We start from the raw sequence: 12,131 nt of genomic DNA, 5'->3' as shown, positions 1-12,131 counted from the left end.
CGGCCGGAGCCACGCCCCTTATGCAAATCACCGCGCCCTCTCCGCCAATGGCGAGCGGCGGCGGAGGCGGGGCCGCTCGCCCTGCCCTTAAAGTAACTTGTTGCCAGGGGCCCCGTTTCGCACTGGACGTGGAGCGCGGCGCGGGCAGCGCGGGGCCCCGGCGGCGGCGGCGGCAGGACCGGCTGCGGAGCAAGGCGGGGGGAAACGCGGATTTTGAGCTGAGTTTTGAGCGTTTCGCGTCCTTTTTTTTTTTTTTTTTTTTTTTTTTTTTTTTCCCTTCTAGAACTTCTTGTTTTTTAACTCGTTTCCCCGCGGCGCCCCGCGGAGGGTGCGCGGCCCCCCCCCCCGCCAGCCCCGGGCGGGCAACAGCGCGCGGCCGGCCCGGCTCTGCCGCCCGCCGATGCTCAACATGACCGAGGAGCACGACAAAGCGCTGGAGGCTCCGTGCAGCCCCGCGGGCACCACCAGCTCCATGTCCCACGTGGACTCGGACTCGGACTCGCCGCTCTCCCCCGCCGGCTCCGAGGGGCTGGGCTGCGCCCCCGCGCCCGCCCCGCGCCCGCCGGGCGCCGCCGCGCTGGGGGCCAAGGTGGACGCGGCCGAGGTGGACGAGCGCTTCCCCGCCTGCATCCGCGACGCCGTCTCGCAGGTGCTCAAGGGCTACGACTGGAGCCTGGTGCCCATGCCCGTCCGCGGCAACGGATCGCTCAAAGCCAAGCCGCACGTCAAGCGGCCCATGAACGCCTTCATGGTGTGGGCGCAGGCCGCCCGCAGGAAGCTGGCGGACCAGTACCCGCATCTGCACAACGCCGAGCTCAGCAAGACCCTGGGCAAGCTCTGGCGGTGAGTCCCGACCCGCGCGGATCCCCCGCGCCGCGTCCTCCGCGGGGCTGCGCGGCCGGACCCCCCCTGCCAGCGCTTCCGTGAGGCTTCTGCCCGCTTTGTTTCTGTTAATCTCTGCTTCTCGGGGCTCTCGGAGCCGTTCGAAGGGAGGTGCCATCCCCTTCCCCGAGCATCCCGGCGCGCTGCGAAGGACTCGGCGGTCCCTGCTCCGAAAAATCCCCCGAGCAGGGGCTTGGGCACCCTCGCTCCTGCCACGGGTGGATTTTCGCTGCTCCGTCACGGAGATGGAGCACAAGCCCTTCCCTTGCCTGCGGCTTCTCCATCCCCACGCGATGAGACTTTTTTAATGACTTGTTTTATGGCTTTTCCATTTTTCTTTTTTCCTTTTGGCTCGCTTGATGCTTTACAAGCTATAAACGCGGCTAAACTCATTTTTAGCAGTTATTTTAACGAGCTTCCTAATTTCCCTGCTTATCTGCTCAGTGCTGCCCGGGGATGCAAACTTTTATTTGCTGAGCAGCGCCCGAGCCCGCTTTGCTTTCCAAGGCTCTTCCCCGAGCCACGTTTCTCCGTGTGGTTTGTCCCACGGTGTCTGCCTGTACCTAATTCCCATCTTTCCTGCCTGCTCGGGCCAGCGATGCTCCCGCTGCGGTTCGAGCCTCTCCAAGAGTTTGCAAAGGGAGGTGTGGGCAGGGGGCAGAGAGTTTGGAAAGCAATAATCCCATCCCCGGTGCCTTGGTGGTTTCTTTGTAAGCACCAAACAAAGCTGGAAATGTTTGTGGCGGCGAGGGGGTGGCATTTGCAGGGCAAACGTGGGAATTCTGTTTTGTGATTGTGTTAGAAATGTGGAAGGGGGATTTTGTTTTGCCCGGTTACTCCTGTCTATAGTGGTCGGGCTTTCCATGCTGCTGCAGTTGGTATTTTAATCCATTTTTTTGCCGTGGGTTTTAACTCCTTTTTACCACAGCAAATTAATTTTGTAGTCAGCTTGCTGAGTGCCTGAGAAGTGGGGATGTGCGAGTCTAAAAACAAGAAGAAAACTTCTAAGGAAAAAAAAAAAAAAATCCTAATTTTGGCTTCTATTTTTTTTTTTTTTCTTCTTCTTCCTCTCTTCCTTATTAAAACAACCAACCCCCCCAAAAACCAGTTTGTTGAGCGAAAACGAGAAACGTCCCTTCGTGGAGGAAGCCGAGCGGCTCAGGGTGCAGCACAAAAAGGATCACCCGGATTACAAATACCAGCCCCGGAGGAGGAAAAGCGTCAAAGCCGGGCAGAGCGACTCGGACTCGGGGGCTGAGCTCAGCCACCACGCCGGCACGCAGCTCTACAAGGCCGACACGGGGCTGGGGGGCATGGCCGACTCCCACCACCACGGGGACCACACAGGTAAAGGGCAGCATTCCCGCTGGTCCCTGTGCCTTGCGGGGTGGGATGGGATGGGATGGGATCCCGCTGCTTCCCACCGTGCAGAGCCCAAGGCAGGAGATGTTGTCCCAAGAGCTGGAGCACGGCTGTGATTTTCCTCAGTGAGTGCTCTCAGAGCTGCCTGTGCCGTAGGGAATGCCAAAGCATGGGGATCCCGGTCTCTGGGATGGGGAGAGCGACTTATTCCGGGCTAATTATTTGTGTGGTGGGCTAATAAGGGTGCCTGGGGAGCAGGGTCCTGGGGCAGAGCTTCCCAGCACTGGGAATTGGCGTGCTGACAGATTCTGGGAGCACTGGGGACATCCTGCAGCCTCAGAGCCCGCTGGGACCACGGCCCTGGGTCCCTCTGCAGCCCGCAGGGAGAGTATGAGCTCCATCGTGGGCTTCACTCTGTGAATGCACCCCCCGGTGCTGCCAGGGTGTCCCAGAGCGATCCTGATGGGCACGGCGTGCTCCCGGCTCCATCCCATGTCCCGTGTGTGGGAGGCTCATCCCGGGGGAAGGGGGGGACGCGGTCGCAGGGCTGGACATCCCCCGCGTGCGACACGGCGCCGCAGGTTGAAATCCCCCAAGAGAGCAGTGACAGACAGGTGGAACGCCTTCATTGAACGGTGAAGGAGTTGGGTGTTGTGTGGTCACTGCTGAAGCCTCGCTGTCCCTTCATCCCCAGGCCAGCCCCACGGACCCCCCACGCCGCCCACCACCCCCAAAACCGACCTGCACCACGGCAGCAAGCAGGAGCTGAAGCACGAGGGCCGGCGCCTGGTGGAGAGCGGCCGCCAGAACATCGACTTCAGCAACGTGGACATCTCGGAGCTGAGCAGCGAGGTCATCAACAACATGGAGACCTTCGACGTGCACGAGTTCGACCAGTACCTGCCCCTGAACGGCCACGCGGCGCTGCCGGCCGAGCACGGCGCCAACGCCGCCTCCTACGGCGCCTCCTACGCGCACTCGGGCGCGGCCGCCCAGGTGTGGACTCACAAGAGCCCGGCCGCGGCCTCGCCGGCGGCGCCCGAGCCGGGCCAGCAGCGGCCTCACATCAAGACGGAGCAGCTGAGCCCCAGCCACTACAGCGAGCAGCCCCACGGCTCCCCGGCCCACTCCGACTCCTACGGCTCCTACGGCGGCCAGGCCTGCGCCACCTCGGCCGCCCCGGCCGCCGCCGCCGCCGCCTCCTCCTTCTCCAGCTCGCAGTGCGACTACACGGACCTGCAGAGCTCCAACTACTACAACCCCTACCCCGGCTACGCCTCCAGCCTCTACCAGTACCCCTATTTCCACTCCTCGCGCCGCCCCTACGCCACCCCCATCCTCAACGGGCTGTCCATCCCGCCGGCGCACAGCCCCACCGCCAACTGGGAGCAGCCCGTGTACACCACGCTGACCAGGCCTTAAAGGATTCCCGGAGCCTCCCGAGGCTTCCCTGGAATTATGCACTAATGAAGGAATGAGGAGGAAGAGCGTGGAGTGTTCCAAAGTGCCTCCTGAGCCGCTGGGAACTTTTCTGCTGGTCGCCGCCTTGCTTCGAAACTCCCCGAAAGGACGCAGCTCTGTTCTTTTATTTTTTTTTTTTTTTTCTTTGATCTGTAGGGTTTAAGAAATTCAAAAGAACTAAGGGGGGGAAAAAAAAAAAAAAAAACCAACAAAAAACAAAACCACCAACCAAACAAAGGACAAAAAAATTAAAAGTAAGAGGAAAAAAAAAAACAAACAACAAAAAACAAAAGGAAAAGGACCGGCGATGCCTTTTGAGTAAATGAAGGACAAAATGTTGGACTGAGCCGAACTCGCTCGGCCTGGAAGTTTGGCCAAGTGCAAAACGTGGAGCAGGGGTGGACAGAGAGAGGGGGGGGAGACAAAACAACAACAAAAAAGCTGTTTGAGACTTTCAGGGTCTATTGCAATGTGAGGAACGGACCAACCTTGAGGGCAGGAACTCACTGGGACCAACAGGGATGAGCCCCGAAATCCCAGAAAAATCCCGTGGGAAGAGTCTGATGGGACCAACCAGTTCAGTGTCTGAAGTGTTTGTTGATTTATTATTTTTTTTTTTTTTTTTTAGTCAGGAGTTTTTCCAAGCAAGGTTTGGCTGTAATTAACATTTTGTTTTGGGTTTTTTTTCTTTTTTTTTTTTTGTTTTTGGAAGCTTCAAATGGTTTTGGTTGTTTTGTTTTCGTTTTTTTTTTTTTTTTAATCTGTTAAATATGTATTTATGTTCTGTATTATTTTGTCTTTTAATTAATGAAGTCATTTTGTGCAAAACGGAAAAAAAAGTAGAATTTTTAAAAGATTTTAAAGACGGGGGAGGGAGCCTAAAAAAAATAGTGGAGATGATACAATAAACTGGTGTTATGAGTCTATAGATTTTCCTTGGTTTTTGGGTTTTTTTCATTTTGGAACCGCTGCAGGAGCCGTGCTGGAGAGAGGGACTGAAGGAATCCGCCTGGAAACTCCAATGGGAATGTCAAATAACCAGGGGGGGGAATTACTAATTCAATTGGGAGGCTCAAATGCTGCCTGAAAAGGGCAGGTGATTTTCTGGCCACCTGTTTTGGGCTGTTAAAATCGGATTTCAGGAGTCTTCGGAGGCTTTCAGAACCAGGACTACTTTAAAGGAGCTGTAATTCCATGAGAAACCATCGACTTCTGCTTTAATTTTGGCTTCTAGGGACCAGATATCATCCATCAAGCTGTGAAACTAAAAATCTCCTCCACTAAAAAAATGGGTTTAGGGTACTTAGTTTTTAGACTAATATTTCATTGATATATTTCTACTTCTTCCATTGTATGCTGAGCATATAAATAACCATCTATTTTATGGGAACTCGTGCCTTTAAAAGCCTTTGTAAATCTAAACCCACCTTTCAGAGGTTATTCATCTTTTTACCTTTTCTACGTTTCCTACTCTTTTTTCTAAAAAATATTTTTTTGCATATTTCCTTTCGTGGGGAGGGGAGGGGAGGGACACGCTGGGCTGGGGGAAAAGACAAAAAAAGCTCATTTTTATGCAATCTATTTTTCTGTATAAAGTTTGAAAGACTTCTGGTTGTTACTGATCTGTTCTCTTCACTCGCTTCTGACTAAGCAATGCTAACTTTTGTACAGATCCATTTGATAAAATTAAAAAAAGTGCTTTTTATCAAGGATGTGTTCTGTTTTCTTTCTGCCTGAGCCTCTTTTCTGTGCCGGGAAAAAAAAACCTGGGAAAACAGCTTGGAAGGCGATGGAATCTTCAGAATAAAATATTTTCATCAAGGATTTATTTCCCTTTTAGGCTGGATTATTTTTTGTTTTTTCCTCGCTCCTTTTCCCTGCGCTTTGTGTCTTACTCTTGAGATTTTTTTTTTTTTTTTTGAAATACAGATGAATTAATTTGATTTTTCCTTTAAGAAGGGCATTTCCATGCCCGTAATCCTGAGGATTTCCCAGGATTTCAGACCGCTCACACGAGGCCGGGTTTGCAAGCTTTTAGCCCCAGCTGATTTTCCTTCTGTAGGACATTTACAGGAAGAAATTCCCTTTTCTGCTTGCTGAGCCCTGGTAAATAAATCCCTCTGAGCTAGGAGAGCAACCAAATTACACGTTGCGCATCAGGCTTGGTGTATTCCTTTTTTCAACACGGTCATTAACGTTGTTGCATTTGTAACTTTTACTTTGGTTTCTTACAGCAAACATTCCCTCCCTCTTCGGGTTTCCTCCGCTCGGGTGTCTCAACCTGGGAGCAAAAAAGTTGGGATTCGGGAATTTCAGCCCTCCCTGCTTGAGAGAAAAGGCTCGAACAGGGAGGGGAATAAATGTGATGACAATTAATGAAGCTGCAGCCCATTAAGAAGGGCTGGGGAGCAGAATCCCAGGCGGAATTTGGTGTTTGCAGCCTCTGCCAAGAGGGGCTGGAAGGCGACACCATTTTCTCCGTGCTCCTTTCCAGCGCTCCTGGCAGAAGGATTTCATTCCAGCCGGAGCCAAAGTGCAGCGTAATTCCCTTCCCTCCCTTCTCCTCCTCCCGTGACTCTGCAGATTTCACTTTAATCCTGATTTATGCCTGGAAAATGGATGCGTTTTGGCTCTGCCCTTGAGGCTGGGGTTTGCCTCCAAACCCGCTCGCTGCGAGGCGGGGGAAAAAGGAAATGAAAGGTGAGCTGGGGATATTTTTGGGGATGATCTTTGCTTTCTGCTGGATGTTTGTGAAGCTTGGAGTGGCTTCACTGGTGGCTGATAAAATTAAAATATCTATGTGAGATCAAATGGTGAGTTACCCAAAATGACGACATTAAAAATTGAAAATCACCCCAAAATATCAAAGACTGCACTGAAGCACCCCTGGTTCCTGGCAGAGCACGGGGAGGGGGCCCTGTGCATCCAGCAGGATGGATCCTGTCCCCTTTCCCTCCTCCCCGTGACGTGGGTGACACCAGTGCCACGTCCTTGTCCCAGCCAGGAGCTGCAGGACGAGCGTGGAGCTGTGCTCTCATCCCAACCAGGCAGCTTTAAAATCCCCTTGCTGCGGCCACGGTTGGTTTTACTTCCCGTAAGCCTTGCAAAAAGAAATTTAACTTCTGCTGGTATTTTACAGAAATAAGGTCATTAAATTGTATATTATAATATAGATCTGTGTTGTGTTTTACCATGGAATTGGGGTTGGGAGTGATCCACAAGGGTCATGCGAATCCAATCCTGATTTTAGGTACCATAATTCTGTATTTTAGATCCATTCCATAGTTCAGGGGGTGATGGGAGCTTTGGAACCATCAAATCCTGGGATGGTTTGGGTTGGAAAGGACCCAAAAGCTCATCCTGGTCCCATCCTGGGCAGGGACAACTTCCAGTGTCCCCGGCTGCTCCATCCAACCTGGCCTTGGACACTTCCAGGGCTGGAGAGCTCCTGGAAGCAATTCCAGGGAACAGCTCCTGGGGTTCTGTGGGGCTGTGGGTATAAAACTCAGAGATGTTGCAGAATGGATGTTCAGGAGGGTGCCAGGCAGGTCAAATGCAGCATCCTGGATAATCCAGGGCTAAAACTCAGGGTTTAGGAGGAGCTGGACATTCCCAAGCTCTCCCAAATTTCATTCCCTGCCCGTCAATTTACACTTGCTCTCAATCTCCCATTCGAGAGGGAAACACGCATCAGTTTTTACCCCAAAAAAAAGAGAATTTTGATCAGAAATTACCGCTGCTCGCACAGCTGCATTTCCAGCCTTGTCCTCCCCTTCCCTTTGCCCATCCAGGCTGAGGGAGGAGAAGGATTTTCCGTGAGTTTTGCAGGCTGAATGGCAGCATTGTGTGTCCCGTGCTCGGGGCTGGTGGCTCTGTGCTGGCGTGGGGCTGGAATGCCTCTGCAGAGTCAATGAGATCAGGTGAAACCAGGGCTGCCTTTTGACCCCTGCCTGCCAACAACAAAAAAAAAAGGCTTCTCAAGATAATTGCAGGAATCCACGGGTGAGAAAAGTCCCTCCATTTTATTTTTGGAGCAGGGAATAAAGAGTGTTGCTGTTTAGCTCAGACAGTGCTAGTTAGCAAGAAAGAGGAAATTAATTTTATAGACCATATCCACATTCTTTCTGCAGGCTGGAAAAAAAAGTCCCTTCCCATCCTCCTTGTTTTAATTTTTTTTCTGGAGTGACATCAACTCGTGTTACACTTTTTTTTTTTTTTTTTTTTTTTTTTTGTAGGTCTGCTGCGAAGAAATGATTAAAAGGCATTTTTATGACAGCCTTGGGCTTTAATAAACTTCCACACAGGGATGTCCCTGCCTGTGCATCGACCTCTTCCCTCTGCCACCTTTACATTCCCAGGGCTGGATGCTCTCTGTGGCCTGGGATTTGTATGGGAGGAAAAACAAAAAAAAAATAAATAGAAAATAAAAATGCCTGGAGATGTGATGTCATTTGGGATTCAGGGTGGATTCCAGGAGGGCAGGAAAAGCCTTTTCCAGCTGATCCTGGCAGGGCAGAGCTCCGCTGCCACAGGGATTTTGGGAGCAGGAGAGGCACATCCGAGCCCATGGGAGGCGTGGTGGCCACGAGGAGGTTTTGGTGGCCATGGGAAGGTTTTGGTGGCCATGGGAAGGTTTTGGTGGCCATGGGGAGGTTTTGGTGGCCATGGGAAGGTTTTGGTGGCCATGGGAAGGTTTTGGTGGCCATGGGGAGGTTTTGGTGGCCACCTGAGGAGGTGACACTGCTGTGACCCCAGCGTGGCACAGCCCTGTCCCCACAGAGCTGGGATGAGTTTCCCTTTGGGAATCCAACACTGCTGGAAAAGCCTTCAGGGCCGGGAGTTTGGATTTGGGGCTCTGAGGGCAAATTCCTAAACACCAACTGACCAAGGGCTCCAAAGTCCCTTTTTGGGGGTGGGAGGAGGGAATTTCACATCAATTCCTGACTGTCCATGAGGGATACATGGAAAAACCCCAGGGGACAGCACTGCCACGGCCTCACCACTGCCCTGCTCCTCCTCAGAGACCCTGCAGAGGCTCTGCCAGGGCTTTTTTTGGGGAGTTCTCCGCATTAACACAGTGAGGGGACCCTGCAGAGGATTCCAGGATCCCGGGAGAGCCCATCCAGCTCCGGATCCATCCCCTCTCCAGCAGCACCAGCTGAGCCAGGGCAGTGCCATTCCCAGTCCATTTCCTGCCTGTTCCAGGCAGGAATTTGGGATGGCACCAGGCTGAGGCTTGGGGAGGGGAAGCCATTTCCCAAATGAGTCAGCAGCAGCTAAAAATAACCCCCCCGGAGATAAACCCAAACCACAGCAAACGGGGCTTATTCCAAAATGCTTCGTTCCCTGCTGGCCCGCACCCCCAGCCCGGCGAGCTGGGAGGCTGCAGGGCAATCCCTGCCGGGGGATGGGGTGCAGGGGATGCTGCCTGGGGGGATTTGGGGATTGGGAGCCCTCCAGGCAGCACAGGTGGCTCAGGGCGGGTGTCAGGCTGCGGGGGCTGCTGTCGCAGAGTGTTTGCAGAGGTTCCAGCTGGGGGGGTGAGGCCGGAGTGAATGAGGTGGGAAGGGAGTTTATGATATTCCAGGCATCGTTTTTCCATAAGCCCACGCTGTCTGCATGGGAAAACTCGGTTTGAGCAGAGCTCAGACACCAAACCAACCCCGGCTTCTGCTGCAGCCCAGCACCACAGAGGGGTGGGACACTGTGGGGTGGCTGCTGCCACCAACCCGGGCCCTTTTTCCCAGAAATAGTTGGGATAAAGGGGGTGGCTGCTGCTGAAATCACAGCTCTGCCCTTCCCAGGCTTGAAAGAGCAGCCAGCATCGCTGCTGACCCCTATTAAACTGTTCCCATATGGCCCCGGAGCTCAGGCAGGCCCAGTGTGTCACTGGCTTAACTCAGGCCCGGGTTTGACCTGATTTTGGACAGCCCAGGTTAAAAAAAAAAAGCCAGTTGGACACACTGAGTCAGGTTTAAAAGCCCCTTCTTTCAGATTATCTTAAACAAATCAGGGATGAAAACCAAGCTGCTCCTAATCCAGAACAAGAGGAATTCCCTCCCTGCTTTGAACCCGCTCTGGGGCTGGGCTGGTTTGGGGAAAGTGAGGCAAAGGCACTGCTGGGGTGGGAGGGGAGGTCCAGGAGGGATGGGGAGCCACACACCTGTCCCAGCACGGCACCTCACACAAATCCCATCCCAGGACATCACACCCATCCCCTCCCACAAATCCCATCCCGGAACATCACACAAATCCCATCCCAGAGCATCCCACAAATCCCATCCCAGAGCATCACACAAATCCCATCCCAGAGCATCACACAAATCCTACCCCAGAACATCACACAAATCCCAGAACATTACACAAATCCCATCCCAGAACATCACACAAATCCTGTCCCAGAATATCCCACAAATCCCATCCCAGGACATCACACAAATCCCATCCCAAACATCACACAAATCCCATCCCAGAGCATCACACAAATCCCAGAACATCCCACAAATCCTGTCCCAGAACATCACACAAATCCCATCCCAGAACATCACACAAATCCTGTCCCAGAACATCACACAAATCCCATCCCAGAACATCACACAAATCCTACCCCAGAACATCACACAAATCCCAGAACATTACACAAATCCCATCCCAGAACATCACACAAATCCTGTCCCAGAATATCCCACAAATCCCATCCCAGGACATCACACAAATCCCATCCCAGAACATCACACCCATCCCAGAACATCACACAAATCCCAGAACATCACACAAATCCCATCCCAGAGCATCACACAAATCCCAGAACATCCCACAAATCCTGTCCCAGAACATCACACAAATCCCATCCCAGAACATCACACAAATCCTGTCCCAGAACATCACACAAATCCCATCCCAGAACATCACACAAATCCTGTCCCAGAACATCACACAAATCCCATCCCAGAACATCACACAAATCCCATCCCACCATGGAACTTCACATCCATCCCAGCACCTCACACTGATCCCATTCAATCCCTTCACACTCATCCCAGCATGGAATCTCACCCCCATCCCATCCCACCCCATTCCATCCCATCCCATCTCATCCCATCCCACCCCATCCCATCCCATCCCATCTCATCCCATCCCATCCCATCCCATCCCATCCCATCCCATCCCATCCCATCTCATCCCATCCCACCCCATTCCATCCCATCCCATCCCACCCCATCCCACCCCATCCCATCCCATCCCATCCCACCCCATCCCATCCCATCCCACCCCACTCCTCTCCGTGTCCCCTCCTCTCTCTCCTCTGCCCTGGATTTGTTTGTGGCTGTGTGCTCAGGCAATATTGGGACTGTCAGAGTGACATTAAAACATTTACCCAAAACACCTCTGCCTGCCTCTCTCCTCCCCTCTCTCTCCCCCCTCCTCCTCATTTCCTCACTTTTTTTTTTTTTTTTTTTTTTTCCCTGGTGCTGTCAAAATTCCCAGCGCCGGGCTGGGAAAGGGTTAAACATTTGGAAAGGTCTTGTTTGAGGTAGAGTGAATTTTAACCACCACACACATAACGAATGCTGCAGCAGCCTGAATTGCTGGTGAGGAGCCAAGAGCACAAGAGAGGAGCTGCTGAATTTTAATGATTCATTATTGCATGGAAGGCCTTTGTCTTCCTTTATCCGGTGCACAATAAAAGAATTAATTGGACAGAAAATGGCAGGGCAAAGAACTGACAAGTCATTAAGGGGCTCTGAATGGCTGATTAGGTGCACATTGGGGGTGGAATTTCAACTGCACTGTTGCAGCAAGGGCTCCGGAATAATAATGGCATGGCACAGTTTATATTTTGTATGCAGTACCAGAAAGGCCTTTCTGTCGGCATTGTGGGGCTATTTATTCTGCTGTCTATTTAGCCATTGTTGGCATTGTGCTGCCAATAAGAATGCGCAAACAAAGTTGGGATTTTTTTTTATTTCCCCCCCTTTTTTTTTTTTTTTTTTTTTTTTTTTTTTTTTTTTTAAGAGGTGGCTGTGGGGAGGGGGTTGGATTTCAACTTCAAAATAATTGGGGAAGCAGAATCTCGCTCCGTGCGTGGTTTTATTAATTTTGCTCTCTCTCTCTCTCTCTGTGTGTGTGTGTGTGTGTTGAGGACTGGCTGTAAATATTTAGACTTGCCAGAAGGAGCTTCATTTAGCACGAGGAAAAAGAAGGAATGAACTTCTCCTGCTTTTTTTTTTCTTTTTTTTTTTTTTTTTTTTTTTGGCTTTCCCCCATTCCCGACGAGCCGGCGAAGCCTCGCGCAGCTGCCGGAGCCCCCGAGGTGGTGAAAAACGCCGGGCTTGGGGCAGGGAGCGCTTCCCCAGCCCCACGCCGGGAGGATGCAGCCCAAGGAAAAGCAGCCAAGTGGAATTATCGGTCGCTAGGAAGTCCCC

General features: G+C 52.2%; 1 protein-coding gene across 1 annotated transcript; it reads left to right on the top strand.

Annotated features, from left to right (window-relative positions):
• Positions 1-140: 140 nt before the first annotated feature.
• SOX8 (SRY-box transcription factor 8) lies at positions 141-5,414 on the top strand. Its single transcript, XM_053958007.1, has 3 exons — positions 141-843; positions 1,991-2,229; positions 2,939-5,414. Exons 1-3 carry the CDS (start codon positions 401-403, stop codon positions 3,664-3,666), a joined length of 1,410 nt encoding a protein of 469 aa, XP_053813982.1. The 5' UTR covers positions 141-400; the 3' UTR covers positions 3,667-5,414.
• Positions 5,415-12,131: the final 6,717 nt, after the last annotated feature.

This window comes from Vidua chalybeata, chromosome 16, assembly GCF_026979565.1.
Source record: "Vidua chalybeata isolate OUT-0048 chromosome 16, bVidCha1 merged haplotype, whole genome shotgun sequence".
NCBI classification, from domain to species: Eukaryota; Metazoa; Chordata; class Aves; order Passeriformes; family Viduidae; genus Vidua; species Vidua chalybeata.
This window is presented reverse-complemented; position numbering and strand designations above follow the sequence as displayed.